This window comes from Pelophylax lessonae (genome assembly GCF_965119305.1).
Source record: "Pelophylax lessonae genome assembly, chromosome: 7".
In the NCBI taxonomy this organism is placed as follows: domain Eukaryota; kingdom Metazoa; phylum Chordata; class Amphibia; order Anura; family Ranidae; genus Pelophylax; species Pelophylax lessonae.
This window is the reverse complement of record NC_138774.1, coordinates 196,841,732-196,864,206: the sequence shown is the minus strand read 5'-3', so window position 1 is coordinate 196,864,206 and position 22,475 is coordinate 196,841,732. Positions and strand designations below refer to the sequence as shown.

At 40.8% G+C, this 22,475-nt stretch overlaps 1 protein-coding gene across 1 annotated transcript in view; it reads left to right on the top strand.

Annotated features, from left to right (window-relative positions):
• Positions 1 to 22,424, top strand: part of LOC309560568 (uncharacterized protein) — a gene marked incomplete at its 3' end in the record, with an annotated part of 405,804 nt that extends 383,380 nt beyond the window's left edge. The window contains exons 35-46 of the mRNA XM_082264193.1: positions 4,505 to 4,558; positions 5,342 to 5,395; positions 8,474 to 8,518; positions 11,814 to 11,858; positions 12,247 to 12,354; positions 12,841 to 12,894; positions 18,241 to 18,294; positions 18,407 to 18,460; positions 21,462 to 21,569; positions 21,652 to 21,705; positions 21,792 to 21,899; positions 22,347 to 22,424. Of these exons, the coding sequence (XP_082120319.1) occupies positions 4,505 to 4,558; positions 5,342 to 5,395; positions 8,474 to 8,518; positions 11,814 to 11,858; positions 12,247 to 12,354; positions 12,841 to 12,894; positions 18,241 to 18,294; positions 18,407 to 18,460; positions 21,462 to 21,569; positions 21,652 to 21,705; positions 21,792 to 21,899; positions 22,347 to 22,424 (816 nt within the window). The remainder of the gene's footprint in view (positions 1 to 4,504; positions 4,559 to 5,341; positions 5,396 to 8,473; positions 8,519 to 11,813; positions 11,859 to 12,246; positions 12,355 to 12,840; positions 12,895 to 18,240; positions 18,295 to 18,406; positions 18,461 to 21,461; positions 21,570 to 21,651; positions 21,706 to 21,791; positions 21,900 to 22,346) is intronic.
• Positions 22,425 to 22,475: the final 51 nt, after the last annotated feature.

Below are 22,475 nucleotides of genomic sequence, written 5' to 3'. Positions count from 1 at the left end.
GATCGAACGGTTCGGGTCGACCATCGGTTCGGTCCGAACATTGGGTGTTCGAGGTTCGGCCGAATTTAGAACTTTTTGCCCAAAAAGTTCGGAATTCGGCAACCAGAACCGCCCAAAATGCAATGCTTCAGGAAATGGGCTTTAAAAGCCAGTGATTGGACCAGAACCATTAGCAAAAGCCAATTGAGGGGGCAGGAGAATGCTAGGAATGTGATTGGAGTGACTAGGGGGTCCCTAGACCAATCATTAGTGAATACGCCCCCCAGTATATAAGATCGCCCCCGCCATATTCCTAGCATGTTATACTGGACATGGAAGAGAATGGAAGCAGTTCTGTTAATTTTACTTTAAAAGTGTCATTTAGCTATTTTTAGTGTGAGGAAAGGGATATCTAGTGTAGTTAGAGTGCTCCTTTAAACTTAAGTTAGCTTCAAAAATTCAGTTTCTGTAGGGAAAGTGTTAAGTGTAAGGGGACCGTAGTGTAGTGTAGGGTTAACTGGCAGTGACTGCTATGGCAGGGTGACCAAACCCTTCCATAGCAGGGTGACCGCTATAGAGAAATGATCATTTCTCTGAATAGCTTCGGCACACCCATATGGTTTCTCACCAGCCAAGCATTTTTTATGCTGCAGGGGCTGCCACTGCCAGTGCTTTTTTGAGGACATGTTTGATGTCAGACATGACATCTGAACATGTATATAGGGGGTATATATAGACATATATGTCTGAATATATACCCCTAGACATATATAGGTGTGATAGTAGCAGAAATAAATGCTTGCGCTAATGAAATCATTTACAGTAATATATTTCTGCTACTATCACACCTATATATGTCTAGGGGTATATATTCAGACATATATGTGTATATATACCCCCTATACACATGTTCAGATGTTTTGCCTGCCTCAAAAGAACCCAAAAAAATGCCAAAAAAACGCTAGCGTCAAAAAAAAAAAAATGCCCAGGTGTTTTTTTGCTGGCATTTTTTGGGGGGTTTTGGAGGCAGGCAAAACATCTGAACTTGTGTATAGTGGTGTATATACACACATCCATATATTTATATACACACCTAGACATATATAGGTGTGATAGTAGCAGAAATATATGCTTGCGCTAATGAAATCATTTACAGTAATATATTTCTGCTACTATCACACCTATATATGTCTAGGTGTGTATATAAATATATGTATGTGTGTATATATACCACTATACACAAGTTCAGATGTTTTGCCTGCCTCAAAAGAACCCAACAAAATGCCAAAAAAACGCTAGCGTCAAAAAAAAAATGCCCAGGTGTGTTTTTGCTGGCATTTTTTGGGGGGTTTTGGAGGCAGGCAAAACATCTGAACTTGTGCACAGTACCACTATACACAAGTTCAGATGTTTTTCCTGACTGCAAAGAACCCAAAAAAATGCCTGCTTTGAAACCGGCAAGGTGTGGAGAGAAGCCAACCCCCTGAAAGTTTTCTAATACATACAATCCTTTTTTTTCCTGGTTCTGGACATGCTACAGAGCTGAAACTTCACAGGTACACCTTTTAGACCACCCAGACACAAAATCACACAAAAAAAGTTCTTAAAAATTGTCATTTTTGATAAAAAAAAAAAGCCAATTATTGAAAAAATGGGAAAAAAAAAAGAGATTTTTTGATTTCAGATCTGGGGGGTCTAAAAGGTGTACATGTGAGGTTTCAGCTCTGTAGCATGTCCAGAACCATAAAAAAAAGATTGTTTGTATTACAAAACTTTCAGATCACACCAATATGGTTTCTCGCTTTGCACAGCACCTTACCGCTTTAATAGCAGGCATTTTTTTGGGTTCTTTGGAGTCAGAAAAAACATCTGAACTTGTGTATAGTGGTACTGTGCACAAGTTCAGATGTTTTGCCTGCCTCCAAAACCCCCCAAAAAATGCCAGCAAAAACACACCTGGGCATTTTTTTTTTTTTTTACGCTAGCGTTTTTTTTGGCATTTTTTTGGGTTCTTTTGAGGCAGGCAAAACATCTGAACTTGTGTATAGTGGTATATATACACACATACATATATTTATATACACACCTAGACATATATAGGTGTGATAGTAGCAGAAATATATTACTGTAAATTATTTCATTAGCGCAAGCATTTATTTCTGCTACTATCACACCTATATATGTCTAGGTGTGTATATAAATATATGGATGTGTGTATATACACCACTATACACAAGTTCAGATGTTTTGCCTGCCTCAAAAGAACCCCAAAAAATGCCCAAAAAAACGCTAGCGTCAAAAAAAAAATGCCCAGGTGTGTTTTTGCTGGCATTTTTGGGGGGTTTTTGGAGGCAGGCAAAACATCAGAACTTGTGCACAGTACCACTATACACAAGTTCAGATGTTTTTCCTGACTGCAAAGAACCCAAAAAATGCCTTCTATTAAACCGGCAAGGTGTTACAGCAGCGGAGCCAACCTCCTGTGCTGAAAGTTTTCTAATACAAACAATCTTTTTTTATGGTTCTGGACATGCTACAGAGCTGAAACTTCACATGTACACTTTTTAGACCCCCCAGATACTAAATCCAAAGTAAAAATAAAAAAATCTCTTTTTTTTAATTTTTCAATAATTGGCTTTTTTATCAAAAATGACAATTTTTAAGAACTTTTTTTGTGTGATTAATAGTTAATGGGGCATGACCCAGAACCCTAGGCACTTTTTAGGGGCATTTATTGGGTTTTAGGGCTTCAAAATTGTGTTTTTTGATTACCGAAGTTTGGGTCCCATTGATTTCAATGGGGTTCTGAAATCCGAACCGAACTTTTGGAAAATTCGGGTGTTCTGGTCGAACCGAACTTTTCAAAAGTTCGATCATCCCTACTCTTCACACTCTTCACATTGAACACAGTTCATTTAACAGGTCCCTTTACTCTTCACAATGAGAATGTCCCCTTGCTTGTCTCTTCACCTGGCAAACATTCCTTTATTTCTTCCACATAGAAATAGTTTGTTTTCTCACCTTTGAGAAGTCTTCACAACTGGTTAATTTCCCCTTCACACAGGAAATGTCCATTGGTTTCTTTTCACCTAGAAACGATCCAAGACCTCACTTCAAGTAGTCTTCACACTTGTTACCCTCCTCAGCTTCACATCGCTTTAGGAGGTCTTCCCCATGCTCACACAGCTTTCAGGGGGCACACGTCTGTCTGTCCTCCTCTCCCAGCCCACACGGCGACAGGAGGCAGCAGTCCTTCTCCCAGGCTTCCTCAGCGTCGGGAGGCACACATCTCTCTGTCCTCCTCTCCCAGCCCACACGGCGACAGGAGGCAGCAATCCATAGACTTCCTCTGGACAAATTATAGAGGCCTTCATTTCCTCATTCCGAACAGCTGAAGGCCTTTCAACTTCTTTACACCTTCCTGCTGCCTTTGGCAGCCGACACCCTATAGTAATTGGTGAACTTTCCAAACCAGGTGGGAATGTGTCTCCTCTCTGTGACTACATCCCCAGATTTACCTGACTTCCTGTCACATTATATATATATATATATATATATATATATATATATATATATATATGTGTGTGTGTGTGTGTGTATCTATCTATCTATATATATATATATATATATATATATATATATGTATATATAAATTACATATGGTTTGCATTATGTCACTTTTGGGATTTTTCACTATAGGCTGAGATTATTATAAAAGTATCTTGCAGCTAGCTTTTTTGACTATATGATTAATGTTTGTACCTTTTGAGTTACTTTGTATAGTTGGGGTATTTTTTTTAAGCACTACACGGAAGATAGCTTTGATACATTTTTAGTACAGTGAGACTACTGACATTGTTTTCAATTCTCTTGGTCTTTGACTTGCCCTGTGAAAACCACACACACCATTTCCTAAACGGTGTTACAAAGACAGAAAGTGAGGGTCAGTGTCTGTAAGTGCCGGTTCACACTAACGCGGCACGACTTCGGGGGCGACCTGTAAAAGTCTGATGCACCGCGACCTCGGCGCGACTTGCACGGACTTCATATAATGAATGTCTATGCAAGTCGCTCCGAGGTCGCCCCAAAGTAGTACAGGACCCTTTTTCTAAGTTGGAGCGACTTGTGTCGCTCCTATTAGAACGGGTCCTGTAGCACTGCATGGACCGCGATGGACCGCAACTTGTCAGGCTGACAAGTTGCCTGACAAGTCCCGGTAGTGTGAATGGAGCTGGATGGTGTCATTGACAGAATTAATAACATGACAGAAATTGTAACTCTTCCCCAACTTTATCCAAAACGAATCAAAAAGTTAACTAGAGTTAGGCTATAAGCCATAAATTATTTTCAGCTGTATTTTTGGTGTTTGGTAATAGTCTGTGCTTGGTATAAAACTGCTTCTTCTTATCTTGCTAAACCGTTACGATTTCTATATACATTAAAATGATAAATGATTGTTGTGGAAGCTGTGTGGAGTTTTGATTTTGGGATAAAAATGTAAAACTTGAATATTCTTTATTCCTAGGGGTTGCCAGGTCCATCAGGTCAAAGAGGCCGGACCGGACATCCTGGGGAGAAGGTACATTATGGAAGATCTCCTCTTCTGATCCAGTTAATTAAAAATATATTTTCTCTATGTTTTTATGTTCAGAACTAAAAAAGGATTGCTTATTTCTACTTTCTATTTACCACTTATAGCCAGATGGTGACAACAATAGGTTTGGTAGCTTTCTGCAGGTCAATTTAGAGCTGCTGTTGTCATATAGACCCAAATAGCAGGGAGATCACTTTACAAAGATAGCAGCATGGGTCACAGAAGAGAGATACAACCTCACCCTCTCCTAGTAAAAGATAGGACCATTTGTGCAAAATAAAAGTTTATTATTTATAATTGAAACAGTTGAGAAGCATATAGACTCACAAAAATGTACAATAAAATTAACCAAAAGCCATCACCCTTTTACTTTAGGGCTGTCAAGGGTTCTGAAGCTTTAAACATGACCCTAACCGGTATAATTCCAAGAGTCAAAAATTACAGTTTACTAGAGGTTATTAAGGGGTTAAGCAGAAACCATGCAGATTAAATAGGTAGAGCCACTCCCCCATTGAATCTGGAGTTTCTGTCAGTCCAGGTACAACTGGTAAAACCTGGTATACATTAGTACTTCCCCAAATATTTGGTGTGCATGTTTAAAGACTGCTACTATACTAGTTAAAGGGATACAATTGGAGGGTCTGCATGTCTACAATGTTCACATATTTGTACTTAAGGATGTTGCCCATATGCTCTATTCCTAAACATATGTATTACTGCAAAAGTATGAAAATCTTCCTGCATCTGACTTTCTTTTTACTATAACAGGGAGAAATCGGACCACCTGGAATTCCAGGACCACCAGGCAAAGCTGGTCCAAAGGTAAATGATTACTTTACATTGTGAAGGTAATGCAAAATACAGATCAGAAATAAGGCAAGTTAAATAGCGACATGTCATTAAAAGGTCATGGTCCACGAAAAAGTGATATATTACATATAGGTGGAGTCTGATAGGGAAAGCCATCCAATCATATATTTCTTGGATAATTTAAACATGAGTGCTTATTGCAATAATCCACAACTGTTCTTGGCCACCTATAGAACACAGGAAATAACCCCAGTAGGACTTTTTAGGCAGCAAATGGTGACAGTAAGGATACAATTTATAAAATCCATAGATATTATTTTCACATGATAATATGGTGTAGTGATCACAATCGCATGGTACAAAATCAAAATTTAAAAACAAAGTAGTGTGCCATACATACAGTATCTCACAAAAGTGAGTACACCCTCACATTTTTGTAAAGGGGTGAAAATGTCTTAATTGGGCCCAATTAGCCATTTTCCCTCCCCGGTGTCATGTGACTCGTTATTGTTACAAGGTCTTAAGTGTGAATGGTGAGCAGATGTGTTCTTGTGTTATCTCTTTCACTCTCTCATACTGGTCACTGGAAGTTCAACATGGCACCTCATAGCAAAGAACTCTCTTTGGATCTGAAAAAAAGAATTGTTGCTCTACATAAAGATGGCCTAGGCTATAAGAAGATTGCCAAGACCCTGAAACTGAGCTGCAGCACGGTGGCCAAGACCATACAGTGATTTAACAGGACAGGTTCCACTCAGAACAGGCCTCTTGATGGTCGACCAAAGAAGTTGAGTGCACGTGCTCAGTGTCATATGCAGAGGTTGTCTTTGGGAAATAGACGTATAAGTGCTGCAAGCATTGCTGCAGAGGTTGAAGGGGTAGGGGTCAGCCTGTCAGTGCTCAGACCATACGTCGCACACTGCATCAAATTGGTCTGCATGGCTGTCGTCCCAGAAGGAAGCCTCTTCTAAAGATGATGCACAGGAAAGCCCGCAAATAGTTTGGTGAAGACAAGCAGACTAAGGACATGGACTGGAACCATGTCCTGTGGTCTGATGAGACCAAGATAAACCTATTTGGTTGTCGTCCCAAAAGGAAGAAGAGGCTTCCTTCTGGGACGACAGCCATGCAGACCAATTTGATGCAGTGTGCGACGTATGGTCTGAGCACTGACAGGCTGACCCCCACCCCTTCAACCTCTGCAGCAATGCTTGTAGCACTTATACGTCTATTTCCCAAAGACAACCTCTGCATATGACACTGAGCACGTGCACTCAACTTCTTTGGTCGACCATCAAGAGGCCTGTTCTGAGTGGAACCTGTCCTGTTAAACCACTGTATGGTGTGTGTGTGTGGCGGCAACCGGGTGAGGGGTACAAAGTGTGTCTTGCCTACAGTCAAGCAAGGTGGTGGAAGTGTCATGGTCTGGGGCTGCATGAGTGCTTCTAGCACTGGGGAGCTACATTTCATTGAGGGAACTATGAATACCAACATGTACTGTGACATACTGAAGCAGAGCATGATCCCCTCCCTTCGGAGACTGGGTTGCAGGGCAGTATTCCAACCTGATAACGACCCCCAACACATCTTCAAGACGACCACTGCCTTGCTAAAGAAGCTGAGAGTAAAGGTGATGGACTGACCAAGCATGTCTCCAGACCTAAACCCTATTCACCATCTGTGGGGCATCCCCAAATGTAAGGTGGAGGAGCGCAAGGTCTCTAACATCCACCAGCTCCATGATGTAGTCATGGAGGAGTGGAAGAGGACTCCAGTGGCAAGCTGTGAATCTCTGGTGAACTCCATGCCAAGAGGGTTAAGGCAGTGCTGGAAAATAATGGTGGCCACACAAAATATGTGTTACTATATAATCATTAGTCCCAAATGAAAAAACACAATCTTATGAAAGTCCTATTTGTGTTAGCAAGATCTTTATAGAGGACTCAATTCACCATGATGAAAGATATGTGCTGCTTATAAAACTCTTCATATAGTGCTCCACCAAAACTTGTGTGTAAAATACACAATCCCCAACCATGAATACAAAGCACACCTTTAAATATATCCAACGTCATATTCACCAACCGTCAGAAGAACCTGTAGTGATATTGAGGGTTCACCAACCGAAGCTCTCCAGATATCTCTTTTATACGAAATAAGCGATATAAAGGATCAAAGTGTAGTCATTTATTAAAAATATTTCTCCAATATTTACAATTATGACGAACCATGCCAACACACAAATATTGCACATTACCACAGTGCACTATGGGTGAATGGGCTCTTTTATTGGTATAGGTGTTTTACTTACCATACCTATAACAGTAGCTAATTTGCGTTATTTTTAGACATGTGCAGAACGGAAAAATATGTTTAGTTTTGTTTCAGATATATTCATTATGTTATTAATTTTGTTTCATTTGTTTCGGAATTCATTTAGTTTTGTTTAATTTCGCTTAATTTATAAATTTTCCAAGGAATTCCAAATTTTCGGAACAGTTCGGATTGTTCAAAAAAAAAATTTTGACCGATTCAAATTCTGTGTGAAGAATAGCTAGTTGTTAAGGAGCGGCCCGGGAAGCCGACCGCCACGTCTTCAACAACCGATGACTCATCAGCTGTCAGACGGTTTCCCCACTGACAGCTGAAATGTAGAAAAAAGAATGCTGGCAATGAAAAATGCTGAAAAAATAACTGCATGGGGTCCCCCCCCCAATCCATACCAGGCGTGGGATGCCCCTCAGAATCAATGCCAGATCCTTACCAGAGCATTCAGCCCGGCAGCTTCCCGGCCCGCTCCTTAACAACCAGCTATTCTTCACACAGAATTCCAATCGGTCAATCAGTTTTCGATGATCCAAATTCGAATTGTTCTGAAAATGTGGAATTAGTTAGAAAACTAATATACAAAATAAATTTAGATGAATTTCAACGAAAGTCGTTACTATTTCATTTGGAGATTCAGATACATCCGAATCTCTGAATAACCAAAAATGTGTCTGAATTTATATTCAGACCAAAACGAATTACACATATCTTATAGTTTTATTTGTGTTTCTGTGTTTAAATAATGTTTTTTTTCTAATATAGGGACCTCCAGGTCCTCCTGGGGAAAGGGGACCCACTGGGCCACAGGTATTAATCTTTTTCATCTTTCACAAATGTAACTTCTGAGTTTATTATATCTTAGGCCATGTCATAGTGAGGTTGTTTTACTAAAGGCAAATAGGCTGTGCACTTTGCAAAGTGCAATTGCGCTCCGAATGAGCAGTTGCTCCAGAGAGTAAATGAGCAGAAGCTCTGCCGAATACCATCATCCAATCATGTACAAGCATAATTGCTGTTCGTTTTTGTTTTTTTTTTCCTTGCATGTGATTGGGTTTTCTTTGTAAAGTGAAGCTTTACCTCATTTACTAAGCTCTGGAGCGACTGCACTTGCAGAATGCAACTGCAAAGTGTACAGTCTATTTGCCTTTAGTAAATCAACCTCAATGGGTCTTATGAAATTTGTTTTGTCCATTTAATCAGTTTAAGAAACTTTTGAAGATTGTGTGTTAACAATTAACTGCTGAAATTTAGGTATAGTACTGGAAGGATCAAACACACTGATTGCCCCCCCCCCCCCTCAATAAAGAGGACCTGTCACTAGCCATCAAAGTACCTGTCACTAGCCCATCCTAGTACCTGTCACCAGCCCATCAGAGTACCTGAGTAGCTGTCACCAGCGCATCAAGTACTCTGATGACAGGTAAACAGGTACTCCGATGGACTAGTGACAGGTACTCAGGTACCTTGATGGGCTGGTGACAGGTACTCAGGTACTCTGATGGGCTGGTAACAGGTATTTCAGGTACTCTGATGACAGTTACTTGGGTACTCTTATGACAGTTACTCGGGTACTCAGATGAGAGGTACTCTGATGACAGATACCTGTCATCAGAGTACCCGAGTACCTGTCATCAGAGTACCCGAGTACCTGTCATCAGAGTACCCGAGTACCTGTCTCCTGCCCATCAGAGTACCCAAGTACCTCTCTGCAGCCCATCAGAGTACCTGAGAGCATGTCATCAGCGTATCCGAGTACCTGTCACCAGCCCATCAGAGTACCCAAATACCTGTCTCCTGCCCTTCAGAGTACCTGAGTACCTATCTGAAGCCCTTCAGAGTACCTGAGTACCTATCTGCAGCCCATCAGAGTCCCTGAATACCTGTCTCCAGCCCATAAGGGTACCTGGGTACCTGTCTCCTGCCTATCAAATTATCCGTGTACCTGTCTACAGCCCATCATAGTACCTGAATACCTCTCTGAAGCCCATCAGAGTACCCTAGTACCTGTCTCCAGCCCAGAATACCCAAGTACCTGTCTCCAGCCCAGAGTACCCGAGTACCTGTCTCCAGCCCAGAGTACCCGAGTACCTATCTGCAGCCCATTAGATTACCCAAGTACCTGTCTCAGTCTAGCCCATCAGAATACCCAAGTACCTCTCTGAAGCCCATCAGAGTACCCGAGTACCTTTCTGAAGCCGATCCGTGTACCTGAGTACCTATCTGCAGCTCATTAGAGTACCTGAGTACCTATCTGCAGCCCATGCCTCCTAGATTATATGTTGGGGTGTTTGCTTTCCAAAATGAGGTCATTTTGTGAGGGTTTCCATTGTCCTAGTGCTCCAGGGCCTTCAAAAGTGTGATTGGTTGTAATGAAATTATATGACGGTTCTCCTTGCATGTTGGGCCTCTATATGTGGCTATGCTGTGACAAAGTCTCACATATGTGGTATTGCCATACTCAGGAGGAGTAGCAGAATGTATTTTGGGGTGTAATTTTTGCTATGTACATGCTCTGTGTTAAAAATATCTTATAAATTGAAAACTTTGTGTAAAAAAAAAAAACAAAAAAAAAAGTTTTATTTTCTTTCCACATTTTCCAAACATGTTGTGGAAAAAAGACATGTTCAAAAGACTCATTATGCCTCATAGAATATACGTTGGTCATTTTGTGGGTAATTCTATTGTCCTAGTGCTCCAGGGCCTTCAAAAGTGTGATAGGTCATTAGGAAACTATATGTGTAATTTATGCTCCTAGAACACCTGACGGTGTTCCTTGCATGTTGGGCCTCTGTATGTGGCATTGCCATACTCAGGAGGAGTAGCAGAATGTATTTTGGGGTGTAATTGCAAGTATGCATATAGTATGTTTGACAAATAACTTGTTATTATGACAATTTTGTGTAAAGAAAAAACAAATCTTAATTATCCCAAGAATTGTGGGAAAAAATTACAACCTTTAAAAAACTCGCCATGCCTCCTACTAAATACCCTGGAATGTCTACTTTCCAAAAAGGGGTCATTTGGGGGGTATTTTTACTGTCATGACATTTCAGGGCCTCAAGAAATGAGATAGGCCGTCAGTACATCAGGTGTGATTAGGTGTGATCAATTTTCAAAGATTGGCACCATAGCTAGTTGACTCTATAACTTTCACACAGACTAAATAATATCCACTAATTTGGGTTATTTTTACCAAAGATATGTAACAGTATAAATTTTGGCCCAAATTTATGAAAAAAAAAATTACTTATTTGCAAAATTTTATAATAGGAACTAAAACAAAATGTATTTTTTTTCAAAATTGTCGCTCTTTTTTTACTTCTATCGCAAAAACAAAAAACCCCAGTGGTGATTAAATACCACCAAAAGAAAGCTCTATTTGTGTGAAAAAAATGATAAAAAATTGGATTGGGTACAGCCTTGCATGACTGAGTAATTATCATTCAAAGTGTGAGAGCGCTGAAAGCTGAAAATTAGTTTGGGCAGGAAGGGGGGTGTAACTGCCCTGTATGTAAGTGGTTAAACAATATCTAAAAACGAATACTTTAAAGACTCTAGTAGTATGATTAGTTAAGGTTTTGAGTTATGAGGTCAAGTGCTGCTTAACATGCAGATTGCCAGCATGGTGTAATGCATTCTCTCTCCAGTGCTGCAAATTTTCAGTGAAATATTTGGAGATTGTGCTTCCCTAAGCACATATGGTTAACACTTTGTGCTGGCGTCACTGCTTTATTCAACAATACTGCTATTTAATGTAAAAATTCAATATGTTTTTATAATTACTGTAAATATAAAATAGAGAATGGTCTATTGCAGTCTGTAATCCATTTTAAATCCACACTCACCATTGTACCCTACAATCCACCAATTAAAAGATGGCAGACAAAGAGGGGAATGTTGCATGCTAAGTGAACTGAACTGTATAGGGTCTTGTGTTTCCTCTTGACAGCCTGTGAATTCTTAACCTCCCCAAAGTTTTTTGCTCAATTTACCTACAAATATCCATACATCGCCAAGCAAAGCATAAGTACATTCATGAAAAGAAACTGATAGAAGCATGATTGATGTCACTGGTAACTATACATTATTTCTACATATTCAGGGTCGTATGGGTGACATGGGTGACAAAGGCTTGCCTGGATTACCGGTAAGTGAGTAAGCATTTTCTAGGGTCAGCTTGGCCCTTATAGAAAAATAGGATATGCATTTAACATGTTTGCTACCAGTTTAATTTTATAGGTTAACATTTAAATAATACCATATATACACTACTTTAAAGTTATTGGGATGCCTGCCTTTACACACACATGAACTTTAATGGCATCCCAGTCTTAGTCCGTAGGGTTAAATATTGAGTTGGCCCACCCTTTGCAGCTATAACAGCTTCAACTCTTCTGGGAAGGCTGTCCACAAGGTTTAGGAGTGTGTCTATGGGAATGTTTAATCATTCTTCCAGAAGCGCATTTGTGAGGTCAGGCACTGATGTTAGACATTGTCCCAAACTTTTGACAATATAGTGTATCTGTCTCATTTAGGGCGCATCTGGTAATCCAGGAAGTGATGGGGAACTGGGAAAAACGGGGGCCACAGGAGAAGCAGGCCCACCAGGAGACCAAGGAGAAACTGGTCTTTTAGGTTACCCAGTAAGTATGATTTCAGCTAAAAAAATAAAATAAAAAAAACATACTGTGTTTGACTAGACTGTTCAGGGTATAGCAGAGTAATCATCATAGTTCACAATATTTAAAAAACAAAAAAATTTCAGGGCCATTATACTGATAAACAGGCTTATGGAGGAGTAAAATGCACAATGAATCACCACAAAACTGTCCATTAAAACCTGATTACTAAATTAGGATATCGATACGATCCACTCAGAACTTGGGAGCCCAAGCAACAAATTAGCTGGCCCTAGCGCATGTGCAGTTGGGGCATACATTTAAAGTGTAAGATTACCATCAATACTGGATATTGTTTGAAAATTGTTGGCAATTACTGAGACAGCGGTAGGGATCAGAGCAGTAGAGATAGGATGGGAGGGTTACTTTGGATTTTAGTTTACGTGGCAGTTTTGATTTCAGAGGAGATATATGTTTTAATTCTCTGTTGTAAACCTTATTCTTATTTAGGGCCGAGAAGGGCCACCAGGACCAGAAGGATCTCCTGGAGAGAAGGGTGAGAAGGTGAGTATGTTCAAAAAAAAGCAAATCTCTGAGTCGTATTTACCATCGTGTCTGGTATATTAGCTGTGCTGCCAACAGCAGCCTATTATGCTTCAAATTGTATTTTTTCAGTGTAGCTTGGTAAATAATGGGCTGAACTAGATCTGATTTCATATAGGTTGCTTGTTTTTTTTTTTTTTGCTAGCATTGTCATAGCATCTTCAAACCTAAAAAAAAATTGTAATATAATGCCGAGTACCAGTCCTTACATCTGATGGCTGTGTTAATTTTCTTTTTCTGGCTTTTTTCCCCTTTATTTTGTCCTGGTGATGCTGCCAGTAACATACGTTTTGACCCAGGCTGGACTGCTTTTATGCCCTAAAAAAAATTAAAATGTATTTTTTTATAGCCATTAGGTATTTTAAAACTCTAAACATCCATTACTTTGGTCCACCAAATCCCAGTATTTTGGCTTTCACAAAAGTTCATTGTGTGTTGCAAAACTTCACTGCAATTATCACAAACACAAAAACAGCAGAAAAAATAATTTATAATGCATTCTAATGTATAGCAATTGGTTACCTGGCAAAACTATCCCATTTATTAATACAAATAAAGGTGTAGCGCTAATCTAATGTGTATGGCAGATATGCAAGTCCATGTGATAAGGAAAATCCACAGCATACAATGATCCACTCCACAAACAGATGTGAGAAAGCCAGGAGAACCGCCACCGAGCCCAGAGAAACACACTGCCTCTTACCACAAATCCGGGACCCTCATTACAAAGGTCTAGTACAACATTCAGATATGGGTCAAAGGATTCCACCACTGGACTGGCAAGTGAAATCTCCACCACAGAAATATGGCTCAAATAAAGCTCAAATAAAGCAAAAAAAGGGAATCCTCATAGTGTATTATGCAGATAACAATTTATTGGATATACTAAATTAAAGGCTTACATGTGAGCGGATTCTCAGTAGCATTGGGGTTTTCCTCCTACTTGCGGTCTGCGTCCAAGTTAACCACGGAAAAGATGTCCGCCGCGTCTCCTCCTCGTAGCAGCGAGCGTCTCCGTAGGCTCCTCCCGGCGCGTTTCATAATAAGGTGACGTCGTCAAGGGGTGTGGCCATACGCCAGACGACGCTGTTTTTATACCACCGGAGGCGGGCGGAGAAAATAGCTGGATACCGGAAGTCAAGCCTTCGCTTACTGCGATCCAGGGACCGGATATATTAGTAAACAGGAAAAAAATCAACAACCACCTGGAACCCGGATACCAATGAAGAAGCGTTCCAGGGACCGGATGGAAACATGAAAATGGGGATCGGCCAAAAAATGACGATTCCATCTTCATCCACATAACAAACTAAAAGCCGATTTACAAAACGCTGTACTATTTAAAAAATGGGCCATAAAAATATGTAAATGTGTTTATGTTATATTAATAATAGAAAACCTAATATATATAGTGAGCTGCCAGGTCAGAGACTAGCGCAAACAAGTGGCTCAAAGGCACACCGCACGAAAGAAAACCCACAATACCATACTGTACCACTCAAAACAATACAACATAATAATACAAAATTACAAACACAGGGTATGTTACAACCAAATGTGGCTTCCCCTGCAATGGCCTGAAAACCTATCAATACCCAAAAAAAGATCATAATGACGTGACACACTGTGCTTCGGGTATCCCTTGACTATGTTGGCCACATGCTCCTTGAGTCTAACATGTAACTCTCGGATAGTGCGGCCAACATAGTCAAGTCCACAGGGGCACCTAATCAGGTATACCACAAACCTAGTGGTGCAGGAAATAAATGGTTTGATGTTAAATTCCTGGCCAGTAGAACTGGATTTAAATGAATCAACCCTTCTACTTTTGTTGACATTCAATTTACAAATAGAGCATCTTTTACAGGGATAGAATTCCCCTTTCTCTTGAAAGAAAGAAATCATCGTGGGGGGATCTCTAATGTTCGGGGCTATCTGCAATTTTAAGGGAGGTACTCCCCTAAATATCAACTGAGGTTGATCAGGTATGAGGGGGCCAAGGACACCATCATTCTTTAAGACATGCCAATGCCTACGCAAAATCTTCTTTACGGAGAAATGCTGTGCTGAATATGATGAGAAGAAGGCATGTCCGAATTAATCATTTTTCTCTCTGGTCCTGGGACACAAAAGATCCTCCCTATTCCTTTGGTCGGCCTGTAGAAAAGCCTCATCCAACTCTGCATTTTTATACCCCTTCTCCATGAACTTGGTTCTCAGCTGAGAGGCCTCTCGCAGAAAATCTTCCCTGCGAGAGCAATTATGTTTGAGCCTCAAAAACTGACTGACCGGAACGGACTTAAGCCACGCAGAATGGTGGCAAGTGGTGGTGTCAATAAATCCGTTCCTGTCAGTCTCCTTGAAGAAGGTAGAGGTAATGATTTTCACCATCAAAAACTTTAATGGCCAAATCCAAGAAATGAATTTCAGAACTACTGTACTCATATTGTAAACTGATACCTCTGTCGTTCTCATTGAGCATGGACATATATTCCTGAAGGGAATCGAATTTCACCATCCCACAGGAGGAGGATGTCGTTGATATACCTATGCCTAAAAGATGCTCTTTTTGTAAATTGAATGTCAACAAAAGTAGAAGGGTTGATTCATTTAAATCCAGTTCTACTGGCCAGGAATTTAACATCAAACCATTTATTTCCTGCACCACTAGGTTTGTGGTATACCTGATTAGGTGCCCCTGTGGACTTGACTATGTTGGCCGCACTATCCGAGAGTTACATGTTAGACTCAAGGAGCATGTGGCCAACATAGTCAAGGGATACCCGAAGCACAGTGTGTCACGTTATTATGATCTGTGCCATCAAAGGGACCCTAGTGGCACCCTGTTTTTGGGTATTGATAGGTTTTCAGGCCATTGGAGGGGAAGCCACATGACCTGTGGTGTTTCAAAGTTAGAAACCAACTGGATATTTAAAATGAAATGTCATACGCCCTTGGGGCTAAATATAGATTGGGATCTGAATGCTTTCATCAGCAATTCTTAATATTACTGCATTTATTGTGGTTCTATTTGATCTATTTATATTTTTAATCGTTTCAGTTTAATTTTATGGCTTTTAAATTTTATATGTTGATTATTTGGTTGTAACATACCCTGTGTTTGTCATTTTGTATTATTATGTTGTATTGTTTTGAGTGGTACAGTATGGTATTGTGGGTTTTCTTCCGTGCGGTGTGCCTTTGAGCCACTTGATTGCGCTAGTCTCCGACCTGGCAGCTCACTATATATATTAGGTTTTCTATTATTAATATAACATAAACACATTTACATATTTTTTTGGCCCATTTTTTAAATAGTACAGCGTTTTGAAAATCGGCTTTTAGTTTATGTGGATGAAGATGGAATCGTCATTTTTGTAAGTGGCCGATCACCATTTTCATGTTTCCATCCGGTCCCTGGAACGCTTCTTCATTGATATCCGGGTTCCGGGTGGTTGTTGATTTTTTTTCCTGTTTACTAATATATCCGGTCCCTGGAACCCAGTAAGTGAACGCTTGACTTCCGGGATCCAGCTATTTGCTCCGCCCGCCTCCGGTGGTATAAAAACAGCGTCGTCGGCATATGGCCACACCCCTTGACGACATCACCTTATGACGAAACGCGTCAGGAGGAGCCTACGGCGACGCTCGCTGCCACGAGGAGGAGACACGGCGGCCATCTTTTCGGTGGTTAACTTGGATGCAGACCGCAAGTAGGAGGAAAACCCCAATGCTACTGAGAATCCGCTCACATGTAAGCCTTCAATTTAGTATATTCAAAAAATTGTTATCTGCATAATACGCTATGAGGATGCCCTTTTTTTGCTTTATTTGAGCTTTATTTGAGTCATATTTTTGTGGTGGAGATTTTACTTGCCAGTCCAGTGGAGGAATCCTTTGACCCATATCTGGATGCTGTACTAGACCTTTGTAATGAGGGTCCCGGATTTGTGGTAAGAGGCAGTGTGTTTCTCTGGGCTCGGTGGCGGTTCTCCTGGCTTTCTCGCATCTGTTTGTGGAGTGGATCATTGTATGCTGTGGATTTTCCTTATCACATGGACTTGCATATCTGCCATACACATTAGATTAGCGCTACACCTTTATTTGTATTCATCGTGGATCTGTTTCTAGAAATTGGATCTGTGTTGGCTGCTTTTCGCATATTATATATATGTAATTTTATATGTATATGTTTCTGGTACATATCATATATGTTTGCCTTTTTAACATCCTTTTAGCGCAGCAATATTCCCGTATACTATCCCATGTATTAGTCCATTACAAAAAATACAAAATTAGTAATATGAAAAAAATGATAATTGCAAATCAATAACTAAATAAGAAAACTCATTTCAACATTGGAGTTGCAAAATGTTTACATATTTAATTTTGTATTATTTTGTTATTGGCTAATAAAGCCCCGTACACACGTACCGATTGTCGGCCGTAAATATTCGGCCCACGACCGATCGGCCGATTGTAGGCTTGTTAGTATGATGCTTCCAACAGCCGACAGCCCATTTTCGGCCGAACAGAATCTGTCGTGCAGGCATTAAAATTTTTGTAGGCCAACACCAGAACGGCCGATTGTTCACCAGTCAGTACAGATTTCGGCCGACAGACAGCAGATTTGCAAGACTGTGCATGCTCAGAAAAGAAAAAAGACAAGGAAAGTTAACCATCACATGACATCACTTCTGCAGTCGGCTGTTGTTGGCCGACAAAATTTGTGTGCAGTCTTTTGCAGTTTTCAACAGACACGACAGCCCTGGACAAAAGACGGCCGATTGTTCGGCCGACGATCGGTACGTGTGTACGGGGCTTAAAAGTGATGTTTTTTGCCAGTTAATTGATTGCCAATTATATGCACATGAGGTACATGAGTACAAAGGTAACTTTGTTTCCTTGCTGCTTTTGCGTTTAGACAACTAATAAGTCTGCCTTTGTTCATCAACATTTTCTTCTTCAGTGCAGCTCACAGGAAGTGACAAGGCCACTGCATTTTCTATACTTGCTAAAAATGTTCTTATTCTGAAAAAATAAAACTAATGCAGCCTCCCCCTCTAAAGACTGGAAAACTGTTAATTACATTTTTGTTCTTGGGTTTAGTTTTGTTTTAGCAGCCTTCCAGATTTTAAGGGATATTACAGCAGATTAAAACATTGGCTGCACATTGAAAAAGTATGGATAATCATGTATCCTGTTGGATCCTTTCACTATGCATGAAATGGATGTATGTTAAGATTTCAGCTTATTCACAACAAAATAGAGCCTCATCTAACCTGTAAACGTCCAACAACTTTGCAGGGTGCTATTGGGCCAATTGGAGATCAAGGAGTCAGCGGGCTGGATGGGGAACAGGTAATTTGTGGGTTGTGACCCTTGTGTAATTATCATAGAGCTAGTTTTTGCTGCAATCGGGGAGCTATGGCCACGCTGGAACCATAAATTTCCCTTTGTCTATTATTTCCAGGGTGAACCAGGCTCAATTGGCAGTGAGGGCCCCATTGGGAAGAAAGGAGAGCAGGTGTGTATACAGGAGCCATAGGAATTTTGTTGGGTTCATTTCTTATCTGTATTCCTTATATTAAAAATACTTTTAAGGTATGTGATTCCTTTCCAAGTATAACCTAAAATTAAGAGCTCTAATCAGGGCTTTTTTTCTCAGAAAATAGGTGCAAGGAACTCAACCACGACCACGCTGTAGGTGGCTCCAACTCTCGAATTTACAGGAAGATTATCCAGTGGGGGTGTGAGCATCCGCATCCGCACGTACCCTTGTCCCCATCCTGCACTCAGTGAAAGCGGCTCAGGAGGTCAGATCTGTGGGAGCCATTGGGAGACAAGCTGTCACTTGTAAACCCAAAAGCCGGACTTCTGTGTTTACAAGTGATAGTGGTGAGCAGGGAGCAGAGGACCTGAGCCAAAGGTGGTGGAATGGAGTTCCACCAAGTTCCAGCTGAAAAAAAGCCCTGGCTCTAATCAACAGTTGGTGCTTATATGTGGTATTATTATGATAATTTAATAAGTGTTAATGTTACAGTATGTTTATACCTCTAAAACCCCCAAAATATATATGGTTAGCAGGGCTTTTTTTCAGCAGGAATGTTGCGGAATGCAATTCCAGCACCTCAGCACTGAATACATGTACACGGAATTACAAGGGGTGTTGGGATGTGCTGAAAGGGTCTAATGTTTCTGGCTGCTGGGGGTTCTATTGTCACTGGAGGGGATCTATTTTTTCGTGTGCATCTAATGTTGCTTGAGTGGTCTATTGTTGCTGGGGTTCTTACAGTATCTCACAAAAGTGAGTACTCCCCTCACATTTTGGTAAATATCTTTTCATGTGACAACACTGAAGAAATGACACTTTGCTACAATGTAAAGTAGTGAGTGTACAGCTTGTATAACAGTGTAAATTTGCTGTCCCCTCAAAAAACTCAACACACAGCCATTAATGTCTAAACCACTGGTAACAAAAGGGAGTACACCCCTAAGTGAAAATGTCCAAATTGGGCCCAATTAGCGATTTTCCCTCCCTGGTGTCATGTGACTCCTTGGTGTTACAAATTGTCAGGTGTGAATGGGGAGCAGGTGTGTTAAATTTGGTGTTATCACTCTCACTCTCATACTGGTCACTGAAAGTTCAACATAGCACCTCATGGCAAAGAACTCTCTGAAGATCTGAAAAAAGAATTGTTGCTCTACATAAAGATGGCCTAGGCTATAAAAAGATTGCCAAGACCCTGAAACTGAGCTGCAGCAGGGTGACCAAGAACATACAGCTGTTTACCAGTACAAGTTCCACTCAGAACAAGCCTTGCCATGGTCGACCAAAATTTGAGTGCACACACATATCCAGAGGTTGTCTTTGGGAAATAGACATATAAGTGTTGCCAGCATTGCTGCAGAGGTTGAAGGGGTGGGGGGTCAGCCTGCCAGTGCTCAGACCATACGCCGCACACTGCATCAAATTGGTCTGCATAGTTGTAGTCCCCGAAGGAAGCCTCTTCTAAAGATGATGCATAAGAAAGCCCACAAACAGTTTGCTGAAGACAAGCAGACTAAGGACATGGATTACTTGAACCATGTCCTTTGGTCTGATGAGACCAAGATAAACCTATTTGGTTCAGATGGTGTAAAGCGTGTGTGGCAGCAACCAGGTGAGCAGTACAAAGAAAAGTGTCTACAGTCAAGCATGGTGGTGGGAGTGTCATGGTTTGGGGCTGCATGAGTGCTGCCAGCACTGGGGAACTACAGTTCATTGAGGGAACTATGAATGCCAACATGTACTGTGATATACTGAAGCAGAGCATGATCCCCTCCCTTCGAAGACTGGACCACAGGGCAGTATTTCAACATAACGACCCCAGACACACCTACAAGACTACCACTGCCTCGCTAAAGAAGCTGAGGGTAGCTGAAAGAAGCTGAAAAGGAAGGTGAAGGAGTGCAAGGTCTCTAACATCCACCAGCTCCATGATGTCATCATGGAGGGGTGGAAGAGGACTCCAGTGGCAACCTGTGAAGCTCTGTTGAACTCCATGCCCAAGAGGGTTAAGGCAGTGCTGGAAAATAATGGTGGCCATACAAAATATTGACACTTTGGGGTGTACTCACTTTTGTTGCCAGCGGTTTAGACATTATTGGCTGTGTGTTGAGTTATTTTGAGGCGACAGCAAAAATGTACACTGCTATAAAAGCTGTACACTCACTGCTTTACATTGTAGCAAAGTTTCATTTCCTAAGTGTTGTCACATGAAAAGATATAATAAGATATTTACAAAAATGTGAGGGGTGTACTCACTTTTGTGAGATAAGATACTGTATGTTTCGGGGTGAGGGGGGGGGCAATTGTTGGAGAGATCTACTGTTGATGGAGGGTTTATTGATGCTGATGGGAGATCTATTGTTGCTAAGGTGATATTTTGTTGTAGGGGTCCATTGTTGCTGGGGGAGAGTCTATTGTTGCTGACTGCAGGGTATCTATTTTACTGTTTTTCCTGTTATCATTAACAAATTCCATGCAATTTACTTAGCACCACAAAATTATACTTGGTTCGGTATTCTCTAAAAGGGGCAGTACTAAAAAGGTGGGTAGGGTGTGAAATCAAATGACGGTGCTCGGAGGTGGGTAGCGGGTGGAGACCAGAGATGATTCGGAATGGGGGGGGAGTACCTGCACCTATTCTCTGAGAAATTCAATTTAAAATGGCAGTTTGAAAAAAATCACTAAATATAACTCAGTTACCTATATTGCTATACATGAAGTAGGAGAAAAGATAATACACAGTTTACTGTCTTTTTTACTTTGTGCATCCTGTGCTTTCTATCAGAATAATGTAGTGGTAGGGTTTGAAAAAGACAATCGGAGCAGGAAAACCTCCTCCTACGTACAGAAACATGTTCTTGATTGGTTTTGAATGTCAGAAATACAAAGAAGATCAAAAAGATAATTTGATATCGTCCAGGCAGAAGACTGGAAGGACTGAGTTCCAGTAAATTTTGCTGTTGATTATCTTTTTCAGGGAGATGATGGTGTTCCTGGAAACCCTGGTCCCCCTGGGCATGCTGGTGATCCCGGAGATTTAGGATTAAAAGGACTGCCTGGCCCTCCAGGAGAGCCAGGGAAAGAGGTATATTTTTCTTATAGAGTACCAAGTGTGGAGGAAAAGTTATCTGAATGCTTTTCCTGACATAATAATTTCTTGTGTTTAGGGAGACACTGGGGACATTGGAGATATTGGAGACCCTGGACCCTTAGGGAAAAAGGTTTGACCTAAAGTTTTGTCTGTAAGAGGTGGCTTAAAACTTGTAAACCTTTTGCCTATAACATTCTGTAACTTACATAACATTAGGGAGAAATTGGACCACCTGGAAGTACTGGAAATCCTGGGCCCAGTGGCATTATAGGAGAGCGTGGAGTAAGAGGCCCGAAGGGAGAGAAAGGTCAAGTAGGGCCCCTGGTGAGTAGGTAGAAATGTTTGGCCATCAACCCAAATTTTCTGCTGATTTTCTTCTCCTATTTAAATTGTGTGGACCAATTCTAAAGGTCATTGCTATGTGCATAGATACATAAAAGTTTACATCTTACCGTGTATTGACTCTATCACAGTTACACCAGTGTGGATGAAAGCCATTTAACATTACAGTTTGTTAATAGTTGTAAAGTATCAGGGAAATACCACACAAGCATGGGTAGAACATATGTCATGCAGACCAAAGTTTGGTGGGAACTAAACACAGGGTTCCATTTTCAAGGCCACCATGTTCTTTACTAAGCCTGTCTTTGGTTTCTTTTTGAGTGTTATGTGATGGAAATATTAATAAATAAGCACATAGGAGAACAACATCTTGCACTGTTTAATTGTTGCCTGCGGTTGCTTTTTTACTTTAACCTTGCTGTCCCTCAGGGTCCACCAGGACTAATGGGAATTCCTGGACCTATTGGGCCACCAGGAGACATGGTATGTGAACCAACTGACATCTAAAAATTGATAGGAGATTTGACATATTGGTGACATTCCCATGGTGAAATGAGA